At 33.7% G+C, this 24,356-nt stretch overlaps 1 protein-coding gene across 5 annotated transcripts in view; it reads left to right on the top strand.

The window, feature by feature from the left end:
- LRP1B (LDL receptor related protein 1B) overlaps positions 1 to 24,356 on the top strand; it is a 1,884,722-nt gene that overhangs the window by 1,780,672 nt on the left and 79,694 nt on the right. For all 5 annotated transcript variants that reach the window (XM_084998912.1, XM_084998914.1, XM_021076285.2 and 2 more), the window contains 5 exons: positions 5,765 to 5,988; positions 7,032 to 7,138; positions 13,329 to 13,445; positions 15,396 to 15,569; positions 17,487 to 17,612. In XM_084998912.1, the coding sequence (XP_084855038.1) occupies positions 5,765 to 5,988; positions 7,032 to 7,138; positions 13,329 to 13,445; positions 15,396 to 15,569; positions 17,487 to 17,612 (748 nt within the window). The remainder of the gene's footprint in view (positions 1 to 5,764; positions 5,989 to 7,031; positions 7,139 to 13,328; positions 13,446 to 15,395; positions 15,570 to 17,486; positions 17,613 to 24,356) is intronic.

The raw sequence follows: 24,356 nt of genomic DNA on the forward strand, positions 1-24,356 counted from the left end.
AGACCTTCCAAAGGCTAATTGTACCAACCATTCCTATTTGAAAGCACAGGCTCACAAAAAGATTGACTACCATCTGAAGAATGTCAATTGTTTGCCCTGGAAGTAGCCTACAAGGTGACCTCGTTATTATTCCAGCTTCTGTTTAGACTTAAAAATTGGATTGCTAGTTTATCTAGGGATTAATAAAATAGCAGAAAACTAATTTTAATGAAGCAGGCAAGAAAATGATACATAAAACTCAGCATTATGTATATGTACACATATGCATGTATTTTCATTATTTGAGTTAACTTGATAAATGAGAGACACTGAACTATAACTATGAGCCCAATTTATGTATACATAATCATATACAGATATATACACCTATGCTTATCTGCTACATAGATAGAATATTCCGGTTTGTCTACACGATGCTTACCTAACAACTCTAAAGACACGCTCAACATTTTCTTTTCTGACTTTTCTTTTTCTATATGTTTTGCTGTTTTAACCCCCTTTCTTATATATACATGATTTATCAATCAAAGTCAAATTGCTTTGTCTCTTTGAGGAATGGGTTGCAAACCAGCTATATAGGTAAGATAAATGAGTGAAACAGACTGGACTTAGCGTTAGGGATTCAGGTGAGAGAGGCAAACTGAAGACATGGCTCATTAAAACAACAAGCAGCTAATTGGCTCTTCCACTCTTGAATGTTGGCCTGCTTTTGATATATTATATAACCTTAATTTTTTAAAAATGTTTTAATTTTTAAGTGGTATCTCTTAATTTTAAACTTAGAATCTGCTTAAATTTTTTTTAATTTAACTTGCATTAAAATTGCCCAGTAAGTACTGACAAATTTTTCACTTACTAATGCATGAAAACTCATATTTTAGCATTAGGTACATTCCTAGGGCTGTATAAAATATAGACTTACATGGAATGGATAATGTTTTAAACTGTAATATAATATAGTTTTTAGAAGCTAAAGACTTTTACAGATCATCTAATCAAAAGCCTAATGCCACATACTTTATAGAGAACTAAGACTAGTTCTTAAACCAGTTTCTGATTCCAAATATGATGTGTTTTGTAGTTTTCCATGGTATCTTTTGTTTAGCTAATATTATGAATGAGGTTTTGAGAACCAGTTTTGCTTTTTATGGAGGGTGGGTGGTAAATCATAACAGAGAAGTTTAAAGAATAGAGGATTTTAAAAAATGATAAAGTTGCATACAGTACTGATCCAGTAATCCAAAGACAAATATCGTCTTTTCTGAAAATTGTCTGAGAATTAGAGTTTTATTTGGTTTTCTTTTCCCCTAACAGGAGTTTGTGCCAGTTTGACATTGTTCTAATATAAATAAATATAGCCTTTAAATTATTTATATTGAAATAATTAAAAAAATAAATAAACTGTGTTTAGAAGCCAGAAGTTTCATCCCTGAAGTGATTTTGGAACTCTTACATATTCTAGCTCTAAATATAACTTTTTCTTACTTCTTTTTGATTTTGCCATTGCTCTCTCAGGTTGATTGAAGTAACAAGTATCTAGATATTTTATACTATTACGAAGCCATAGGATTTTATAATGTTCAGAATTTGTGTAGTCTCTATTTTACTATTATTGCCTGGTTTTTGAGAATTTCCTCTGATTCATATTTTATGAACCAAAAAATATGAACAGCCTCATTACTGAGTATGACGCCCCCGACCCCACACACAAGTTACGTCAAGTGCCTTTACATCTTTGTTTTAATAGCATTATATCAGGAGATAATTAACTTTAGTAAAATGAACTGAATTTTCTTAGATGTACACAAAAATAAAAAAATCACAGATAAAATATGTGACCCTTCAGTCTACCCTTGTGTTAGCTATATTTTCTTATTATATTGCTAACTATAGGAATTTTTTTTTTAAGACAGTGTTTCCATGGCCCACATGCTTGAATTATCCTTTCACAGGTTCTCCTCTTTTCTTGATTTGAAAAAAATGCCTTCAGTGACTTACATTTTTAGTTTACTGAAGCTGGAATTGTGACAGATACCTTAACAATCCGCAGCTGTAAAAAAATTAGTAGTTTAAAGCAGTAACCTCTAATTTTGTTACAATCAAGCTGCCAATTTTCCTGTAAGATTTTAAGTGTTTCATTCATCCGACTAATCTATCTCTATAAAGAAGAATGCCTTAGGCCTCAAAACTTTGGCTGTGTATTTAGAGAGCTTATTAGGAAAGAAATCATCTGTCTGGAGAAAGCAGTCAAAATGTGTTTCTACTTTGTGTAACAATATGAACAATACCTTTTGTTGTCTGGGTAACCACATGCCTCTGCAGTCTCTTAAACATGACATATTTCATTAGTGCCTTTAGTTCACTGGCCTATCTGTCTAGTGTGCTAGCCAATGGGGCAAATGAGAGTTTCATATTTTCTTCATATTTCCAGTCTGATGTGTTTGATGGTTCTGTTTTTGGTCTCTTTAAAGGCACATGGTTTAACTTTCCTGTTTCTAGTTTTCATCTCAATTTCCATTCCATGCCAAGAACCTCAGTTTACTTTCCTCTGTTTTCCTACTTTTTGTATGTACCTGATCGATTTTGAACTCCTTCATATATTATTTGGTCATTATATCAAAACTCAAAAGGAATTTGCCTTCCACTCTCCAACCAACATCCACTCAATATGGGAGTCCCTTTTATATGGCCAATGCTATTCACAATGCCAGTCAAGCAGTGAGCAAAGAAAAGGGATTACTTATTTCCTACAGAACTCACTATAAAGATGATTTCCTAATTTGGCCATAGGTTCCTTAATAGGACCATCGTGTTGCTATATTGTTTTTGTTGTTCTTCTTCTGTTCAGTTCTGCTCTTTTCAGTGTTGAGAATTTTTGAGTACTCAGTATGTTATGAGTCATTGAGGATGAACACCTAGTAACATCTTCACCCCACTGCCATTTTTTCTCTGAGAATCATCTTATCATTAATGATTCATGACTTTAGGTTGAATTTATTGGGCATGATCATCCTTTACCCCATATTCAAACTACTTTGGTTAATATTGGAATGACATTAGGGATTTCTTGATCAAGGAACCAGAGAATAACTGTATAGGTTTAAATGACTCTATAACTCATCAGGAGTACCTCTTGTGCTTACCATAGAAAAGTAAGCACATATTCTTCACTCAAATTTAGTAATGTGACCTAAATTTGATATATCCTTTCAGAATTCACCATTAATAGAATTTTCGCCAGCCAGCTTACCTGAAAAATCATCACAGAATCAAACTTGTGAATGTTTTATGATCATTAGAAATTTGAGTTCTTAATTGTTAGCAGTCCAGGTTTAGAAATTTAGAATGGAAAAGTCAGCCTTTTATTTGAGTATGAGTGAAATAAAATAAAAATCTTAAATTAAAAAAAGTAGAACTTTGCATAAAATATGTTCCTTAATATTAGCAAGGATACCATTAGGACAGAAAATCATGTATATATATTAATATCTGATAAAGAGAAAATAGACATTTTTCTATGTTCATGCCACACTTCCAATATTATATATTTTGCATGCTCAAAAATTGCTCTAGTGGTTTTAAAAATGATAAATATGCCCTAACAGGCTTTACACAGCTTATAACAATTATATTTATCCATTGTCCATCATATTGATAAATTTATGACTTAACACTGACATGCCCAGGCACTTTGTTGATATATTTACTTTTAAATGCTGCCAAATCAGAAAAATATTACAGTTAATTTAAATCATACTGGAACACTTGAAAATGATTTTGTGATTTGGCTAGGACAAATTTTATATACTACCCATTTATGAATATTATTTATATGGCATGTTAGGAGCATGTTATATTGCAGCATGCTTTTCATTTAACTTCATTAAGCTATGGGATAACACTGGGTAAATGTATAGCATTTATTATTAGAGTTGAGAATCAAGGTACTGCAAAATTTCATAATTTTAGTTTTTAAATCAATATTTGAAAAGACTGATCATGAGCATCATTAGACATTTCTATGGTTCTGGTGTTTAATTCAAGCTATATTGTCCTTCCTTGAGATCCCAGTAATCTCACAACAGATAATGACTTGCAGTTCCTATTTCTTGGACTCTTATGTTGTTTTTTTAAAAGTCCGATTTCTTCTCTTTTAAACTAAGCCCACTCTTTAATAAAATGTGTTTACTAGTAAATTATGTAAGAAACAGCCATGTGTTAAAAACCCCTATTTCTGCTGCTTGCTTGCCAGAATGCTCTTAAACATTGACTACATGTCTAGTTATAATCACCTTCAAATAATTCTTTCTATTCTTAATATAATACCCATGAGAATTAATTGTCACTTTTAGTTATGCACAATAAACCTGACTATGTCAAGTTAATTACTACACTAGTTCCAACTCAAAGTGGTGATGTTAATTGAAGGGCACAGAGCATACATTATTTTCCTTGCTGTCTATTCCCAATGAACTCTCTTACCTTTGTCTCACAATAATCAGTATTGTACTATTACACAGAAAATCCAAACTAGCAGATTTAATATAAATGAGAGAGACTGTTAACTTTCCTCAAAAGACATTAAAATCTAGTATCTCTCTAAATGTGTCTATTTGTATTAACATTCTTTTCCAGTTGTAAATCAAATTATATATGGTAAGGATGCAGAGCAACTAGACCTTTCTTAAATTGTTAAAAAGAATGAATATTGGTACAGACTCTTGAAAAAAATCCTAGCCATATCTGTTTAAGCTAAGCATATATATATATCTTAAGACTGATCAGAAATGAGAGCTTACACACATGCACATATGATTTCTTGTAATGGCCTAAAATTATAAATAAGACAAATATATATTACTGTAAAATGGTAAACAAATAGATCTGTATTCGTAAAATGAAATATTACCCCAAAATAAAAGCAATTAATAACTGACATGGGGAGTTTCCGTTGCTGCTCAGTGGAGACAAATCTGACTGGCATCCATGAGGATGCCAGTTCAATCCCTGGCCTCGCTCTGTGGGTTAATGATCTGGTGTTGCTGTGAGCTGTGGTGTAGGTCACAGATGTGGCTTGGATTTGGTATTGCTCTGGCTTTGGTGTAGGCCAGCAGCTGTAGCTCTGACTCGACCCTTAGTCTATGAACCTCCATATGCCACGGGTGCAGCCCTAAAAAGACAAAAAACAAACAAACAAAAAATAGCTGACATGTACAACAGTATGGGTAAGTTTCATGTCATGATGTTAAATCAAAGAAGTCAGGAATAGAAAAGCACGACTCTGTTTATATGGATTTGTTTAAGCTAAACTATGATGTTAGATATGAGAATTATGCTTACTCTGAGAGGAATACCGAGAGAGGTCACAAATGACTCTTCCATAATTCTGGAAACATTTTGGCTGGGTGGTGGTTAAACAGAGGCAGTGATAGGTAAAACTCCAATGATTTGTGAAATTGTACATTCATAAAAATTAAGAATAAAATGAAGTATGTTAGTCATTTAAAAAAATCTATGTAATGATTAACACCTAACTATGTAAATATGATTCCCAAACAATCTCACTGTATAGATATAGAAAAAAAAGTATATATGTATGTGTACCTGGGTCGCCATCTGTACAGTAGAAAAAAAATATTGTATTGGGGAAATAATAATTAAAAAAAAAGAAAAAATTCCCTTGAGAAAAAAAATGAAAAGAAAAGAAAACTCCACCAATTTGCTTTTGAAAATACTGTGATTTGTTGTTTTTGTTTTCTTTTAGTGTCCTGAATTTAAAAGGCCCAGAGACATTGCCGTCGACTGGGTTGCTGGAAATATTTATTGGACTGACCATTCTAGAATGCACTGGTTCAGTTACTACACTACTCACTGGACCAGTCTGAGGTACTCTATCAACGTAGGGCAGCTGAATGGTCCCAACTGCACCAGACTCTTAACAAATATGGCTGGAGAACCCTATGCTATTGCTGTAAATCCTAGAAGAGGGTAGGTTAATGACTTGATTATTTGTAATTCTTGATATGAATATCCATTTTAAGAGATGTCCCACCCATGCTCTGTTGTGTTGTTTTTGTTTGAGTGTTCATCATACAACAGATTCACAAGACTTCTGAAAATCTCTCTGCTCCTTCTGTATAAAAGCATGTCCTTTCATTCCAAATAGTGGAACAAAATATATTTGTTTCCAGAACATTTGCTACTTTATGCATTTAGTGTATGAGTATATGTTTATGTGTGCATTCAGAATAATGGAACTGAAATGAAAAACATATAGCTACTATTGCTAACCTAAAATTTAATATTTGAGACATTAAAAATAATATTAAACATATTCAATGTAGAGTACTTGTGGTTTTGGCTATTTCTGATAATAAAAATAGAGGCATCTGTATAAACAAATTTAAGCAATGTAACAAAAATATTTCCTTTATTTTACTTTATTTTCCCTTTTTTAGTCTTTTATTTTTTCACTTAAAAGCAATGACCAAAAATGAAATAGTGAAATGTTAAATAAACTATGCTATTCACCCATAAAGTGGATCATTAGATCCTAAGTAAAAAGAACAACTGTTATTTTCTTACTATAATTGTACATTGTGTTGTCTTCTAAGTGAGAAAAAAATTTCTATCTGATAAAATAGTTACACTACCAAAAAAGAAAACATATTGGTGTAGCATCCATGATAAAATTAATATTCTGTCACAAGAAGATAGTTTCAAATGTGAGAAATAGTCTTATTCTAAAATTTTAAGGAAATTTTAAAAATTGAGCTTCAGATGTCAAGCAGTGAGCTATAGTGTGTTTTATTAAACTGTGGCTCTTAAATTTGGGGGATAGGTAAGACTTGAAAATTTTGATTTCTAGACCTTTCTCTTAGAGGTACTCACTCCATAGGTATAGAGTTGGTCCCAGAAATCTGCTTTTTCAAGGACTCTAAGGTGATTCTGATGCACAGGGTTTGAAGAGACCCTGTTTAGGTTTATAGCCACACCATCACTAGGCTCATGATCTTGACTTATCTCTTCAGGATGATGTACTGGACTGTTGTTGGGGACCGCTCCCACATAGAAGAAGCGGCCATGGATGGGACTCTGAGAAGAATTTTAGTACAAAAGAATTTACAGAGACCCACAGGTATGATATGTCTCCACATAGTTTAAAATGTGAAGTAGTGTGCTAAGTATAATAATGTTGCCATTCTTTCTAGTTTTGTTGGCCATATAATCATTGTTACAAGCAGATAATTTATGGTATGACTTTATAAAAGTCATTAACATTTCATGCTGTATTTTCCCAACTTGAAAGTCAGGCCCTTATTACACTGGCAATGATATTAAAGGGGTATTATTTGAAAATTACCTAAGTTACAAAGCTATTAGTTGGATTTCACTTGAGTGAAATTTTGACAGTTTATAGCATTGTTTTAGGGTATTGTTACAGCCAGAGGTCAATGATGTTGTAATAGATGATAATATTCCTAGAGGATGAGGTAATATTCCTAGAGGATAGAGGATAATATTTCTAAATGACCTGAGAGGTGGGAAATATAAATACTTTTTGTGAAAGACAGTTGTGAAAGACATGTATAGCTCTTTTCAATCTGGTTTTAATCTCCTTTCCAGCCATATCATCTAAATTACCAATCCACACTCTCTGTACTTCCAGGACTACTCATGGCCTCAGGTTTTTTTGTTTGTTTGTTTGTTTGTTTTCTTTTTTCTGCATTCCCATTCTTTCTCTCATGCCATTTTCCTCCCTGATCCCCCATCTAGAACTGTGTGTCCTTCCAACTTCTGTGTACCTAGGTGAATCTTACCAATCTTATAATGTCTAAATTTAGTACTTCCTCAATAAAACATTTTCACACTGCAGAAGCCTGAGAGATTTTTACCATGCCCTACCGTTGCTCACCACATCCCCATCAAAAGGACAGTACATTTTCTATAGCAAATGTTATTTGACAATATGCTTTGTGATCTCTTTCATTTGAAACATTATATTTGGTACTTATATTTTTGTTAATATTAATATACCTTCTGGCTTTTCCTCCAGTTAAGATTGTTCTTGCTCTTATAGAAAGGAGCAATCCTTGGTATTTGGTTCATTTATGTAGATGTGTTACTATTTAGTGATTTAACAAATACTCACTTGAATGCTCACCGGGTGCCAGAAATTGTTCCAGATGCTGGAGAAATAATTTCCTGCCCTTGTTAAGAAGAACTTAAGAAACCTCTTAAGAAATGTACCTTCCTATATATAGGGTAGAATAGGAGTTCCTCTAGTGGCTCAGCAGTTAACACACCTGACTAGCATCCATGAGGACGCGGGTTCTATCCCTAGCCTCTCCCTCAGTGGGTTAAGGATCCAGCATTGCTGTGAGCTGTGGTGTAGGTCTCGGATGCGGCTTGAATCCTGCTTTGCTGTGGCTCTGGCATAGGACTGCAGCTACAGCTCCGATTCACCCTCTAGCCTGGGAACCTCCATGTGCTGAGGGTGTGGTACTAAAGAGACAAAAAGACAAAAAATTAAAATATATATATGGGGTAGAATATATAGGATATATTATATGAGATAACCATAAGAGCTGTGTGGAAAAAAAATAAGGGATGGACAGTTACAGGAGGGCTCTATTTTAGTTACAATTATCAGAAAAATCATCTCTAGAAAGGTAACTGAGAAGATAACTGAATAAAGAGAGATAGCAAGCTATGTGGCTATGTGAGGAAAAAGCTTTCCAACCAGAGAGAATGGCAAATTATGAATTAGGAATGAGCTTAGCATATATAAAAAACAGTAATATGGTGGTGTTCCCACTGTGATACAGTAGGATCAGTGGGGTCTCTGTGGTGCCAGCAGGTAGGTTTGATCCTTTGGCTTGGGTTGCTACCGTGGCAAGGTTTAGTCCCGGGCCTAGGAACTTCTGCATGTCATGAATGTGTCCAAAAAACAAAAAAAAAGACTAATTATGTGTTGAATGTATGAAGAGATGAATGCCTACAATTTTTTTTTAACACTAACCTATGGCATGGTATTCAGGTTTCTTTTAATAAATGGCACATCGTTTTAATTATGCACCATATTAATACAAGAAGCAAAATATATATTCTGATTCGGTCAATTGTGTTATGGTTGAGTAGCCTGCTCCCTGAGATCAGGAGCATGATCTATTTAATTCTTTGCTACATACCTAGTACTTGGTAGGGTACGGTACAGGTGTTCTATGAATATGTGTTGAGTTAAGGAAGTTTTGTGTCAGATAAGGATACTTTACAGTTTTCCCTACAGTAGAAGGGTATATAGCATTTCACGAGTTGGATTTAAATACCATATTATTTGATATGCAAAAGCTTATTTATATTGCCTTTAGCTCCTCCCATATCATGGCAATTTCTGAGAGAATAAAGAAGTACATACTGGCCCTAGACCAGTCACAATTATTTGATTCACTCAGCATATACTTTGTCCTTGGCCAACAAAAGATGTCTAATTAAGTGAAATAGACAAAAATTTAAGGACCGCATTTCAATTCCTTGATGCAATTCCTTGATGCTAACAACCACAGATGTGTGTGTGTGTGTGCATGTATGTGTGTTATTTATATACACACATATATATATACACAATGCATATATATGTATATATGTGTGTGTATATATATATGTATAGAAATGACTTTATGTAGTTTGGATTCTAAGACTCTATGTAGGCAGCCTGTCTCAAAAATATGTTTAGCAGTTTTTAAAAATAATTTTGACATAGTGGTAAATATTTTTAGTATTTTTTTTTGGACTCCTCTTACCACCTCTTAAATCTAGACTATGGTAGTGGATGGTTGCTGGTTATTGATGCCTTATAAATCTTGGCTTTCCTTTAACATAAATGTATACAATTTTTTTCTCTCTTTCTGAAAACAAAGTGATTTTAATTTATTTTTCTCTCCAAGTCTCTCTTAAATATCACATTGTTATTATGGTCATTTCTTATAAGATTTTGCTTTTATCATTTTCTTACTTCTTTTTAGACCATAGTGGAAATAGGGGGACTAGTGGGAGGATCTTGGAAAATTTCAGAGTTCAGCAAAAGTTAGATTAAAAAATCCTTAAAATGTAATAGTAGTCTTGATATCATGGGAGATGTTAAGAAAATGACTGCATGATTAGGGTCATTATCATGTGTTCCTAAAACTTATTGAGCCTTTATCTTTTATAAGACTTCCAAATTATGATTTCATTATGCTTGATTAGAACAAGTATGACATTTTATTTTAAATTTTCTATACTTACACTGACTTGGTTCCAAATATTCACCATTCCCAGTTCAGATAGGAATGACTTTCTTGGGAATTGTTTTTTTTTTTTTTTCATTTTATTACTACTTCTTTATTAAAGACAAAAAAGAGATGTGAGATTTTAAAGATATAGAAATGAACTTGTTCCTTCATATAACTTGACTCTCATCTCTACAACTAAAAAGTAAGTTGATTCCTTTATTAACTTCTTAATTTAAAGGACTATCTCTTTCATTAAGGGACTTAAGGAAAAATTAAAATTATCTATTTGTGGAATGGGGGGAATACATATCCCACTCATCTAAAAGCTTTGTTATATAATTTTTATTTAGATGTGATTCCTTCAAAAATAGTACAGTCCAATAATAGAGCTGATAAAGATATCTGTGTCTTAGGAGTTTCTTGTGATGCAGAGAGTTAAGGATCCAGCACTGTTACTTCAACAGCTTGGCTCCCTGCTATGGTGTGGGCTTGGTCCCTAGCCCAAGAACTTCTGCATGCCATGAGGGGCGCAGCCAAAAAAACGCAAAAAAAAATGTGTATGTCTTAAGCTTAGACTAACAATGACACTTTTGAGAAATTTTTATTGCTGTTTAATCTGAGAAACAATATTAGTAATTAAATTAGATTACACACCCATTGATTTCTTCCTTTCTCTGATTTCTATGATTAACAAATGTAATATTCAAATGTAAAAACTAATTTTGTTGGAGACAGCTTTTTTTTTTTTTTTTTTTTTGCTTTTTAGGGCTGCACCCTCAGCATATGAGAGTTCCCAGGCTAGGGATTAAATCAGAGCTACCGCTGCCAGCCACACCCACAGACACAGCAATTTAGGATTGAAGCTGCATATGTGACTTACACCACAGCTCAGGGGCAATGAGGGATCCCTGACCCACTGAATGAGGCCACGGATTGAATCCAAGTCCTCATGGGTACTAGTTGCATTCATTTCTGCTGCGCAACAAGGGAAACTTCCCTGGACAGCTTTTTTTAAAAGCCTACTCCTATGTTGTGTTACACTGGCAGGTGAGAAAGAAAAGTGTTTTCAACCTTTCTTAGATAAATGTTTTGAAGTAGACTGGTGGCAGCAGGAAACTGGATTATTTTATGGTTCATGTTACCCATAATTATACCTGAGGTAGCAAAAACATAATTCCCAACATGACTCCAAATAGCAAATTAATCATCAAGCGGAAACTAGTAAAACCTGAACCACTGTTTAAATTATTAAATCACTTCTCAGAAGCTGATTGGGCATACAACATTTTTATATTATACTTGAGGAGACTTATTTATGTTTAGTTTGATTATATTTGGGATAGATCTGTATACTTAACTGAAGAATTATTCCCAAATGATTTTCAGCATGGTATGCTTTCATTCTGTTTGTTAAAACTTTTCCATCTACACGAGAATACAATTAGTGTAAACTCAAAAATACTTTTCACGGAGTTCTTACTGTGGCAGGTTAAGGACCCAAGTTTGTCTCTGTGAGGATGTAGGTTCAATCCCTGGCCTCACTCAGTAGGTTAAGGATCCAGCACTCCTTCAGTCTGCATCACAGATGCCATTTGGATCCTGTGTTGCAGTGGCTGTGGTGTAGTCCTTGGGTGTGGCTCAGATTCAACCCTTAGCCTGGAAGCTTCCATATGCCATAGGCCTTAGAGAGAAAGAAGGAAGTTTCATTCAGTTACCTTGCTGTTGAGATCATCTCAGGTTTTTTTATTGAATAATCTGATTCAGAAAACTCTTCAGGATTCAGATATCATGGGTATTTTGATTGCATTGTAATATCACAGTATGGAATATGTCATATCTAAAGACTAGCTATGTCATAAAAATTAAATATGTACGGTGATTTATTATAGACTTCATAGGTCATAGATCTTACTCTTCTATATTGAAGTAAATTGACAAGATATTCTATGTGTTGCTGTTTCTTTTGCAAGAAAATACTGGCTAAACTCCAACCACATTTACATTATGAAATAAAAATTAAAAAATTGAATAAATAGAAAAATATTATTTTTATTTCATATAATTTTAGTTCATTGGTGTTCACTAACATATACTAATGATGAAAAGAAAGACAGTCTCAGAACAAATCGATGATTAGAGTGAAAAAATAAGAGTATAAAAATTTAAGTATAACTAGAACCTTAATTAAATGAATGTACTATTCATTCTTCCCTACCATATATATCCGTCTTTAGTGAATTTAAACTTCACCATGCACACCATTGTCCCACAGCACTGTAGGCCAATTCCAAATGGTTGGAAATATCTTATGATCAGCCCCTGAACCTTTTGTTTCATTTTGTTTTTTTGTCTTTTGTGTTTTTAGGGCCCATACCCGCGGCATATGGAGGTTCCCAGGCTAGGGGTTGAATCAGAGCTGCAGGTGCCAGCCTGCGCCACAGCCAAAGCAATGCCAGATCTGAGCCGCATCTGCAACCTACACCACAGCTCATGGCAATACCATGAGTATGGCCAGGGATTGAACCCACAACTTCATGGTCCCTAGTAGGATTCATTTCCACTGAGCCACCACAGAAATTCCCCAATGAACCTTTTTTATTCTGAAAAATTCACCTTCATGAATAGATTCAAAATATAATGAATTAAACTGAAGTATTTCAAATACTGGTTAGATAAGTGATTTAAATGATAAATTAATTCTGTGTGTACTATAAAGAAAAAAAATTAAAATATCATAGGAAAGGCTTTTAGAATGTAGCCATAATTAAGAAAACAGGAAGTGTGGAAAGGAAAGATATTTAGGGTAGCTTTTCCTATGCGAAGTAAGATTTTTCTCCTACAGTTTAATAAATTCTGTGTAATCTAAACATAGGTATTTCAGATAGGAATTACACTTATTCCATTTTTTCTTATTCTTGCACTATCATGATGTAGACTGGGTAATTTCTGAGATGCCTGAAGAAAAATGTCAATTATAAAAATATACTGAAGAGCAAAAATAATTTTAAATAATCAAAAATGTATTTCTGTTATTTTTATGTGTTGATTTTGCAGGTCTAGCTGTGGATCATTTCAGTCAACGGATATACTGGGCTGACCTTGAGCTCTCTGTTATTGGCAGTGTTCTGTATGATGGCTCTGATTCAGTAGTTTCTGTCAGCAGCAAACAAGGTTTGCAAAGTACTTTTATTTTTGCTTTTAATTATTATTTAGAGTTTCAAATAATGATACATAAATATGAGAACTTTACATTCTGGATTTCTTCAAATTCTTTCTCTTTTCAACTTGTAACTCTTACTATTCACTGTAATTTTCATTCCTACTGGAATAACAAAGAGAGCAGGCCAGAAGAACTTTTTGACTTTAGGACAAATGTGGTCCATTGCTGTCCAGATTCAAAAAATACTTAATCTCATTGTTACTTCTGTGGATGTTCTGTTCTGAGCAGAACACCTCAAGTAGTCAAGATTAGTGCCTATTAATGCTAATTTTTATTTCAAATTGCAGTGATGAGCAGGAAGTGAGTTATTTTGTATAGTAAAACATCACAGTAACAAATTATTACAGGTAATTGATAAGGTTACTCTCATGCATGTGAAAAATGTTGTGTAAAAATGAAAACTTACTTCTACCACAAATGACTAAAGAATCTGTGTTCTTTTTTTGCTACACCAATTTTTTTCTCCATCTCTGTGTCTCCCTCCTCTTTTTTACTCTCATAGTTTACTTCCTCCTGTTCCTTGCTTTCCTTGCCTGGTAATATCAGTTATTTTTGTGGAATCTAATTTATTTCTCTTCTGTTTTTCTTTCCCTTTTCTACCAAAACTCCTGGCCTTTTTTTTACCACAAATTGTTTACAATATATGCTTGAAGTTTTTATATTTACATATTATATTTACTGAACATTGCTTTGTTCCTTGTTTTTTTTTTTCTTTTTTAACAAAAGCAGAGTAGTTGCAAGAAAAATGATTGCACTTTCATTGTGCCTTTACTGAAAGTGTGTGTGTTTTGTATGATAACCATAGATGGAAAAAATTTCACATTTATGTAATTCACTACAATAAAGTCAACCTGTTTCAGCTTAAGCATACATTTTACTATTTCAAGAAACATTAAAGAAAAATTTATGTTAAAAGATTTTTTATATTTTACAACCTTTACATAACATAACTTGTTACAAATTTCAGTACCAAAAGTCAGATTTTTTTATAAAATCTCTTAAATAATAACCATTTTGAAGAATATTAAAAAATTATTATTACTACTACTACTACTATTACTCTTATCCAAATTAGTCATATATATGATTACCATTTTCCACTATGTTTTCTTTATTCTATTTCTAAAACAGATAGTAGTAATGTGAATTTGTTTTTATTTTACTATTTAAAACCAACTCATGATTGTTTGATAAAATTGTGATTCAGGCAATCTAATTTGACCATTAATTTGAAACAGAACATAAATTGAGAATTTTGTGAATTCCTGTTTTTGTGCAATGGATAGCATTGCCTTGTAGTCTTTTCATTTATTTGCAAACTGTATAGCAGAGAAGATTACTCTGCAGATAAGACCCCAGCAATGCTTTGTGCTAGTGAAGATGAGTAAAATGACGATGGAAATGTTTTAAGTTCTGACAATTTTAATATCACACATATTTCTACTAATAATAAATTAACCCTAACAACTTTACAGCTAATATTAAAAATGTTCTAAAACCGAAAGTTTTTTGTTTTTTGTTTTTTAAGGTAAAGAATTTTTTTTTCTTTTTTTTTTTTTGTCTTTTTAGGGCTGCGCCCACGGCATATGGAGGTTCCCAGGCTAGGGCTCCAATCGGAGTTGTAGCTGCTGGCCTACGCCACAGCCACAGCAACGCCATATCTGAGCTGCATCTGTGACCTACACCACAGCTCACTCTGGCAACATTGGATCCTTAACCCACTGTGCAAGGCCAGGGATCGAACCTGCGTCCTCATGGATACTAGTCAGGTTCATTAACTGCTGAGCCATGATGGGAACTCCAAGAATAACATTTTTTATATGACCTTGGATAAACTTAGTTTTCTTAACTCTGAGTATTTACATTGCAACTTTTATAATTTCACTTTTTAAAAATTCTAGGCTTATTACATCCACACAGGATTGATGTCTTTGAAGATTATATATATGGAGCAGGACCTAAAAATGGTGTATTTCGAGTACAAAAATTTGGCCATGGTTCAGTAGAGTACTTATCTTTAGATGTTGATAAGACAAAAGGTGTTTTGATTTCTCATCGCTATAAACAACTGGACTGTGAGTATAATATTTTATATTATTGTCTATATTGGTGAATTTTCTTTCTTATGACTCTCAAAATAAAGTGTTTTTAAATTTTTAACTATACCCATGGCTTAACGCCTATAAGTTAAGTTAGTTTAATTTTGATATCACCAGACTTTTTAAATTACCAAAGACAAGATAGAAATAATGCAAGAGTTTCTGTTTTTGCTTTAACAGATATGCTGCAAGATTTGGCTATGTTTTCTTGGAATTAGAATTGACTTTGTTATAAAAATGTATCTCTTATTAGTTTTTTCTAAATTCTATATAAAATCTTGTGGGTCTGTAGAAAAACCATGCAAGTAAGGAAGTTTATCATTGGCCATTTTCACTCACTGATAACCAAGTAACAATCATGGGTTTAACATTTCATCTTTAAAAGTATCTGAAACAATTCATGGTTATCAAAGGGAAATATGGGGTGGGAGGGATAAATTAGGTGGTTGGAATTTACATATACACACTACTATACATAAGATAGGTAATAAGGAGCTAGTAGCACAGGATAAGCTACTCAATACCTATATGGGAAAAGAATCTGAAAAGGAACAGATATATGTATAACTGATTTACTTTGCTGTACACCTAAACTAATATGACTTTCTAAGTCAACTATACTCCAGTAGAATTTATTTATTTATTTTTTAAAGAAAAGAATATATCTGAGGAGAACTGTTCCCAAGGGTTGTATGTTCTTTGATGGTTTATGATTTTTATTTTTACTTTCTCTTCTAGAAATAAATAGGTAAATAATTGACATAGTTATTTTGAAAGATGTGTTTCAAACACAACCATCAAAAATATCACGAAACAAAGGAAAAAAAACTGCATATGAAATTCTAATGATCTGTTTTTGTATGAGTTCACCCTTCAAAAAACTGTTTAAGATTTACTTATAATTCAAATGAAAAGGGATTTAACCTCATTTAGTATGATGGTCTGGAAACGTTACAACTAAATCAGTTTTGAAAACAGATTAAAATGTATATCCCACTAAAACCTTCCTGAAATTCTATTCAAGATTTTGCTTATCTTTGATCTGACACTTATGGCTCCACAGTTAATAGAAGGATATTCCTTCTCATCCTTTAGTTCTTCTTGATTCGTATTCATAGTCAAATAGTTCCACCTTTATAAAAAATAAATAAGTAAAAGTATTCCCTAAATATAATAGATATTTGAGTAGTGTTTCTTACAGAATTAAAACCACTTTCATAGTCACCAATTCACCAACTAGATGCCATTTCTCTTTCATTTTAGGAACAAATTCTATATACCACAAAGCACCTATGACTACAGAGGATACTGATTGAGAAGAAATTTAGACAAAAATAAATGTGGTACCCACTTACGCATGGATAAGTGGGTACTCCTATATGATGGGAAGGAAACCATGTTAAACCTGTTTTTTTTTTTCAGGGAAAAAAAGTCATGTTTTGTTTGTGTCTATATACCTACATATGGATGTTAAGCCTTTGTAAATACCAGGGGGCGTTGTTTCTGTCTGTTAAACCAGTCTCTAAACTATTTAAAATGAGGATTAGATCCCAAAGGTTTCATTTGGCTTTACTTTTACAACAGCCCCAAACCGTACTTCAGTATCTCAGACCAACTGTTTTGCCAAAAGAAGTGTGAGAAAGTATGTGTTTGAATAATTTCTTCTCCCTTGTGGGAAATATAAATTTTCTATTAATGATCGGTATTGGGTATTGGGTAGTAATTTCGTCTGTAAAGAATAATGGTAATATTGAATAAGATATTTCCAATAAAAATTTGATGTGACTTCTTTTCAACATTGCTAATTCATTATTTCTTCTTATTTAATTTTATATTTTTGAAACCTATTCAATTTATATATATGCGTTTCTTTCTTTTGTTTCCTTTGATCAGTACCCAACCCATGCTTGGATTTAGCATGTGAATTCCTCTGTTTGCTGAATCCTTCTGGGGCTACCTGTGTGTGCCCAGAAGGGAAATATTTAATTAATGGTACCTGCAATGATGACAGCCTATCAGGTAGGTAAACTTCAGTATTCTGTAAATAATGAATTAATGTGTACAATAAATGTTCACAACTATCAAAACTGAGCTGAATTACCTACTCAATCATTAATATAGTTTCCTTGATATTGCTGGTTCTTGAATGCCTGTGTAAAATATTGTTTTCTCTGAGGATGACTTCCTATCAATTCATTCTACATTCATTCAAAAAGATGCACTGAGCACTTGTTATGCATTGAAGAGTAGATTAAGAACTTTGAAGTCACACACAGAATTAAGAGACTTTTTTATATACTTCTTGTATCAATAAAGGTAATGATATTTCTAAGGGTACCATTCTGCTATTTGTTTAAACCCAACTCCCAAATTTATTTATTCATTTATCACCTTTGTATTAAACAACTTTTGTGTGCCAACCCTAATTTAGAAACCAATGATTAATTTAGAAAATGTCTTAGTTTCCTTTGTGTAAAATTTGATTAACAATAAACGCTACTACTAATAATAAATATTTTGAGGGCTTATTAGCAAGGCATAACATTAATTTAGAAACACGATTAATTTAGAAACAAAACTGAAAATACTGCTTCAGTCAGGGAGTGTAGTACATTTTACAAGCTAGAGGTCGGAATAGATATTTAAAAACTTGGAACATGATGGTACATAATAAATAGAAAAAAATTTAAAAATCAAAAACAAAAACAGTGTGATGGGAAAGAAGAGATGCCCTTGAACACCCATGCAGACTTTTAATAAGTTTCCTCATATTCAAGACATTAGACATAAAATGGGAAAAAAAAATGCTACTAAAAGAAAAAAATCAACACATTAATTTTATGTCACAGACAAAAATGCGGTAATCCAAAAATCTCTTAAGGGTCACAGCAAATATTTTGCCAATGATATACACATTTGGAATCTCCTGTGAAAATACCTTAAGTGAACACAGTGTCTTTGACTTTGGTCAGCATCTCAGTTCCCATATACTGCCTCATTGTTCTCTGCTGGGGAGTTACATGCGATCTGAAGACTTTTGCTTTTTCTAAAGCACTCAGTGTTTAAGACTGTCATAGCTCTTTCTTTTATACATGTCTTTAAGCCCTAAAGCTGAAGAGGGTGAAAAGATGAAATGATAAATGATGCAAACATCAATAAATAGGTATTTATGTGAATAGTGATATAAGCCACAGAAGAGATAGACCTTAAATTATCATGAGGAATTAGATGATTATCCAATTAGAGAATTGATTAGAACTTCTTATATAATATGACTTTAAAACAAGATCAGCAAAGATGTATTAGATTTAGATTAAGCAGGAATGAAGGAAGAGGACATGTAGAAGAAATTGTCTGAAAAATGACAGCATGGAGTGTAAAGAAAATAATGAATCATATATTCAAGTTAGTGTGTAGCATATACAAAGTACTGTGGTGGTGGCATGGTTGGAATACTCTTAACAGAGATGTGAATCATGATTGGCATTTTGGATGGATGCTTTAGTGCCAGTCACTGAAAAGGGTTATTGTCACTGGTACTAGGATGAACCCTTGCTCTTTACCAACTCTCCCAAGCAGAGCTGGTCTGATCTCGGTTGTGATGGTAGAATACGAGAATTAAATGAACAGTTTCAAACATTGTCAGGTACATTTTTCACTCACTGCTCATGAACCATACGTGGATGGCCTCATATTCTACTTGGCATCTCAGAAACAGATACTTTAAAATGCCAAATACTCCTTCCTTGTAGAAGATATGCCACATTTTCACCAGTTCCACATGTACCCACAACCAGTGCTCTCACAGATGCCTCCTGTGTGACATGTCTGCTTGCACTGCTGTTTGAGCGAGGGAGACCCCTGGGAGGGAGATTAAGATTCTGCACACAAATACACTACTTATGCTACCAGTGTGACTTTTACATTGGCTCAAATGTTATACATGGGGTTTTTTTATGGCCAAGTTGCAGACAGCTTTTATTGTTTTTCTTTTATAAATAAACATGACTGACTCTTCTACATAGCCTCCCTTTTTTCCTCCTTGTTTAGTGCAAAGAATTTATTCAATAATCAGAAATCAAAAAATACACAGAAAGAACTTGGCCTAGGGTAGGGCTGAGGTAGAGCTTTGGATTAAGCCATAATCTATCACTTAACTAATTTATTTGCCCCCCTACTCTCTCAGTCTCAGAGATTAACTTGGATTAACAATAGATACTGCTACTACCAGTAATAATAATAGGTATTTTTAAGGCTTATAAGTAAGGAATATCGTAAGTATATTGTATGTATATTATTATTATTATTATTTGTCTTTTGTTTTTTTGTCTGTTGTTGTTGTTGATGTTGTTGTTGCTGTTGTTGCTATTTCTTGGGCGGCTCCCGCGGCATATGGAGGTTCCCAGGCTAGGGGTCGAATCGGAGCTGTAGCCACAGGCCTACGCCAAAGCCACAGTAACGCGGGATCCGAGCCGCGTCTGCAACCTACACCACAGCTCATGGCAACGCCGGATCGTTAACCCACTGAGCAAGGGCAGGGACCGAACCCGCAACCTCATGGTTCCTAGTCGGATTCGTTAACCACTGCACCACGACGGGAATTCCTATATTATTTTCTTTAATCCTCATAAAACTCCAATGATATTATATTTCATTGTACCTATTTTTGTAGATGAAAAATTGAAGCATGGAAAGGCTCAGTTGATCATCTAATATTCTTTAATAATGGTGTGATTCTAAGGTGAACCCAGACATTCCACACTCTTAATCATCACATAATACTCTCCACTGCCTCTAAGTCATCCAGAGTATCTGTGTCCAGAGTTATTGGAAATACTAGAAATTACATATAGAAAGTACCTAGCACAATGCCTGGCAAAAAGTAGATGCATAGCACTCAGAGATAAACCTGTCATGAATAGGTAAGAAAATGAAACATTTTTTGCTATATTAATTCACTAAATTTGTTTTAAATGAGAAACAACTTGTGTAAATATTCACTTACCCAAGATCTAAAACTTTGTTTTAAATTTTAGTTTTACTATTTCAGCCTTGCTTGAAAGCCATGACTACAGAAACCTCCCCAATATCCTTTTCGTAATTTATAAGAAAATCTTATATTTTTAAATAATCAGTGTTGAAAAATATTCACATTGGCCTCCATGTATATGAGCCTTGATAATGGACAGCTTGGACCACTTCTGTTACGAATTAAGTGCATTTTAGAATTATTGATTGATGTAGATAAATGCCAATTAACTTTTTCCTGACATTAACATTTGATATAGCCAAACTTTTTCAGCTCTTTATAATTACTTGTCTTTCTCTAGCTGCTATTGTTAAATGATGAGCACACTGAATATTTTTAATCTTCATGTAAGAAATTTGAAATTCAAATGTTACTGATTCTTGGAGAAGTATTCACCTGCTTGTCCCTGTAGTTGATTATAATTGCTGGAGCTTGGCTTCTGGGAGTGATTTAGTTATTGACAAAAGCAGCCTCCTTTTTCATTATAGAACTATTACAGTTAGGTGGGGTTTTTTTTGTTTTTTGTTTTTTTTACCTTTTTCTAGGGCCATAACCACGGCATATGGAGGTGCCCAGGCTAGGGGTCTAATTGGAGCTGTAGCCACAGGCCTACTCCAGAGTCACAGCAATGCGGGATCCGAGCCGTGTCTGCAACCTACACCACAGCTCACGGCAACGCCAGATCCTTAACCCACTGAGCAAGGCCAGGGATCAAACCCTCAACCCCATGGTTCCTAGTCAGATTTGTTAACCAATGAGCCACGACGGGAACTCCTACAGTTAGGTTTTTAAAGAATGTAATTCCATTCCATTTCATTGGGCAGCATTACATTTTTAAATTTCTGGTGCCTAACGCACATTATAGAAATGCACATGTCCTAACATGTATAGATTTTGATTATCTATGTGTTTTATGTAGAACATCTCCAAGTGAAAAATGAGTCCTCTCATAATAAGCCAAACTGTGATCATAATACATTAAATATTTATCTTCATGTTCACATTCATAACTCTGGTTAAGATATTTCATGCTGAATGAGTTGGAATTTTTTTTGGTAAATTTTAAGTTAAGCAAGCATATTTCCACTCGAGATCTTTCTTGAGAATTGACCTCTGTATTCAGCTCTTTGCTAGAGGTTCTCACTTGTATTTATGTAGGCTATTTCCAATTTAATATGTTCAGAGATAAAACACCCCTTCAGGTCCTATTGCCCTTATGTTAGAAACTGAAGAATTATCTTCCAATGTGATTTTTACCTTTTAGTTGACTTTAGAATCTGTCTACATCTATCTGTCACACATTGCTCTATTTTAGGCCATCTTCTTATCCAGCCTGAATCATTTAAACAGACCTAACAGTCCTCCTGCTTTCAGTTTAACCCCTACCTATACAGTCATTCTCAGATTTTTTCGACTTGTCAATGACTTAACATTGCTTTTGAGGCAAAGTCCAAAATCCAAAGATCTATGACACTCTGCTTATGTCTTCAAGTCAATTTCACTTCTCTTTCTCTCTCTCTCATCTCCCACCCCCTACCCTCTGTCCCCACCCACAGCATATGGAAGTTCCTGGGCCGGGGATTGAATACAATTCACAGCTGTGACCTATGCCACAGCTGTGGCAATGCTGTATTCTAAGCCCACTGTGCTGGGCTGGGGATCAAACTCAGCCTCCATCGCCACCAAGTTGCTGCAGTCAGATTTTTAACCTACTGCGCCACAGCAGGAACTCTTCACTTCTCTCTTTCAGTTTCTTCATTTTCACTCTGTAATCCAGGTCCAGGCATCATAACTTTCATTCAGTTCCTTCAGTGTTCACCTTCTGGATTCCTAGATACCATTCTATTTGAGCTGTATTCGCAGTGCACCTTGTGGGCACTCCCTAAACAATGCTGAATATGAATGTCCCTTGGTAATTTACCAAAAAACTACCTCAACTTCCTGTTGAAATTTAGCAATACACCTTGTAGACCTGATCACAGCTCTTGATTCTTCTACCAGCCTAGTGTGGTAGATACGGGCTGAAACTCAAATTCTCATTTGTGTGTATGTGTATGGTATGTATTTATACATACATTGTACACTTAAAAATGTACAGTGTTTTATAATTTAAACTTTTACTCTCAAGTTTCCTACCTAATTTAATATTCAACAAATCTATGAGTTAAAATGTATGTTTGTCCTTAAAAAATAACTGAGGCTATTAGGTTAACTTATATGCCTAGAACTTAAAAACAGGTCTCACTCTACCAAATGTCATTTTATTTATACCATATATATATATATATTTATACCACATATATATATAATGCCTCATGAGAGAGTTATTCATATTACAAATGCAGACTTTAGTTCTGCCAACCTGAACCCTCCGTACATGGCAAAGTATTAGAAACTGCTTTGCAGTGAGGCAAATCTTGGAATTGTCTGACATGGCTTATAAGTCTCTATTTATGACAGTGGGTATGATACTTGAATCTTGTGTCATTTGAAGTCACTGAGACTCCTTAAGATGTTCTTGTGATTATTGCAGTGATATATTCAAGTTTCTGCTATGTCTGGGCCAATGCATCTTGAGTGAAGAATATAGGCTGTTTTGATTTTATCTATTTCATATAAAATAAGCAAGACTTTAGTAAAAGGCATTTTTTGAATAAATGCTTCTTAAAATATTGTCAGTCATCTTTGTTCCATTGGACATTGTGCCCTACTCTACGCAGAGCAGTATTTCTAATAGAGCAAGGCTATGTCAACACATACAGAAAAATAACCTGGAAAATGATTTGAGACCAATCTTTACCATAAATCAGACTAATCATATTTTTGTAATAATTTTTCAACCTCAAGGAATGGTCATCCTTTCTTTTTCTCAGGCAAAAGGGATTAAGTAGACAGTCTGTGCCTAATCATTTTAACATATGGAAATAAATGTTCTGACACTGTTTTGTCACCATATTGTATCAAATAAATGGTTTTTAGTTTTATGTTTATATATAGTTAATAATGTACATCAAAAGTATCTTTTCATTTGAATTTTTCCCTATACTATAAATTTTATGTATATATGTATTTCTATATAGTATATATACTGTATATATAATAAATTTCAATTTAGTTTAACATCAAACACTCCAAAAAATAGTCAGTGTTTGCCTATATCATAAAAAATAATGCCTTTTGGTTGGAAAATATCTTTTTTGGGGGGAGGAGAGCATACTTGCAGCATATGGAAGTCCCCAGGCTGGGGGTCTAATCAGAGCTGCAGCTGCCAGCCAGCCTATGCCATAGCTACAGCAACACCAAATCCTAGTCGCATCTGCGACCTACACCACAGCTCACAGCAATGCTGGATCCTTTAACCCACTGAGGAAGACCAGGGGTTAAACTCGCATCCTCATGGATACTGGTCAGATTCTTAACCTGCTGAGCCACAATGGGAACTCCAGGAAATATCTTATTTTTAGAATGTTTCAGTTGGTTGTGTGGTTAAATGTTTTAACAAATACAAGAAATTGTTAATATTACTTTAAGCCTAAAGAACAATAAAAGTTAATTCATTATTTGTGTTTACCATTCAGCAGTGGTTGAAACCTGGTTCTCTATTTTCCGATAGTATTTTGTTTCTTCTATTTTTATGTTGGGGGCGTTTATTTTTGAATTTTATTAGTATTTAATTTTTGTTTATTTGAATTTTTCTTATTCTACCATCCACTGAATGGAATACTAATTGGTAC

Source organism: Sus scrofa, chromosome 15, assembly GCF_054392235.1.
Source record: "Sus scrofa isolate SSC_HxYL_T2T_F1_AM1 chromosome 15, Sscrofa_HxYL_maternal_Yorkshire_Landrace_v2.0, whole genome shotgun sequence".
NCBI lineage: Eukaryota > Metazoa > Chordata > Mammalia > Artiodactyla > Suidae > Sus > Sus scrofa.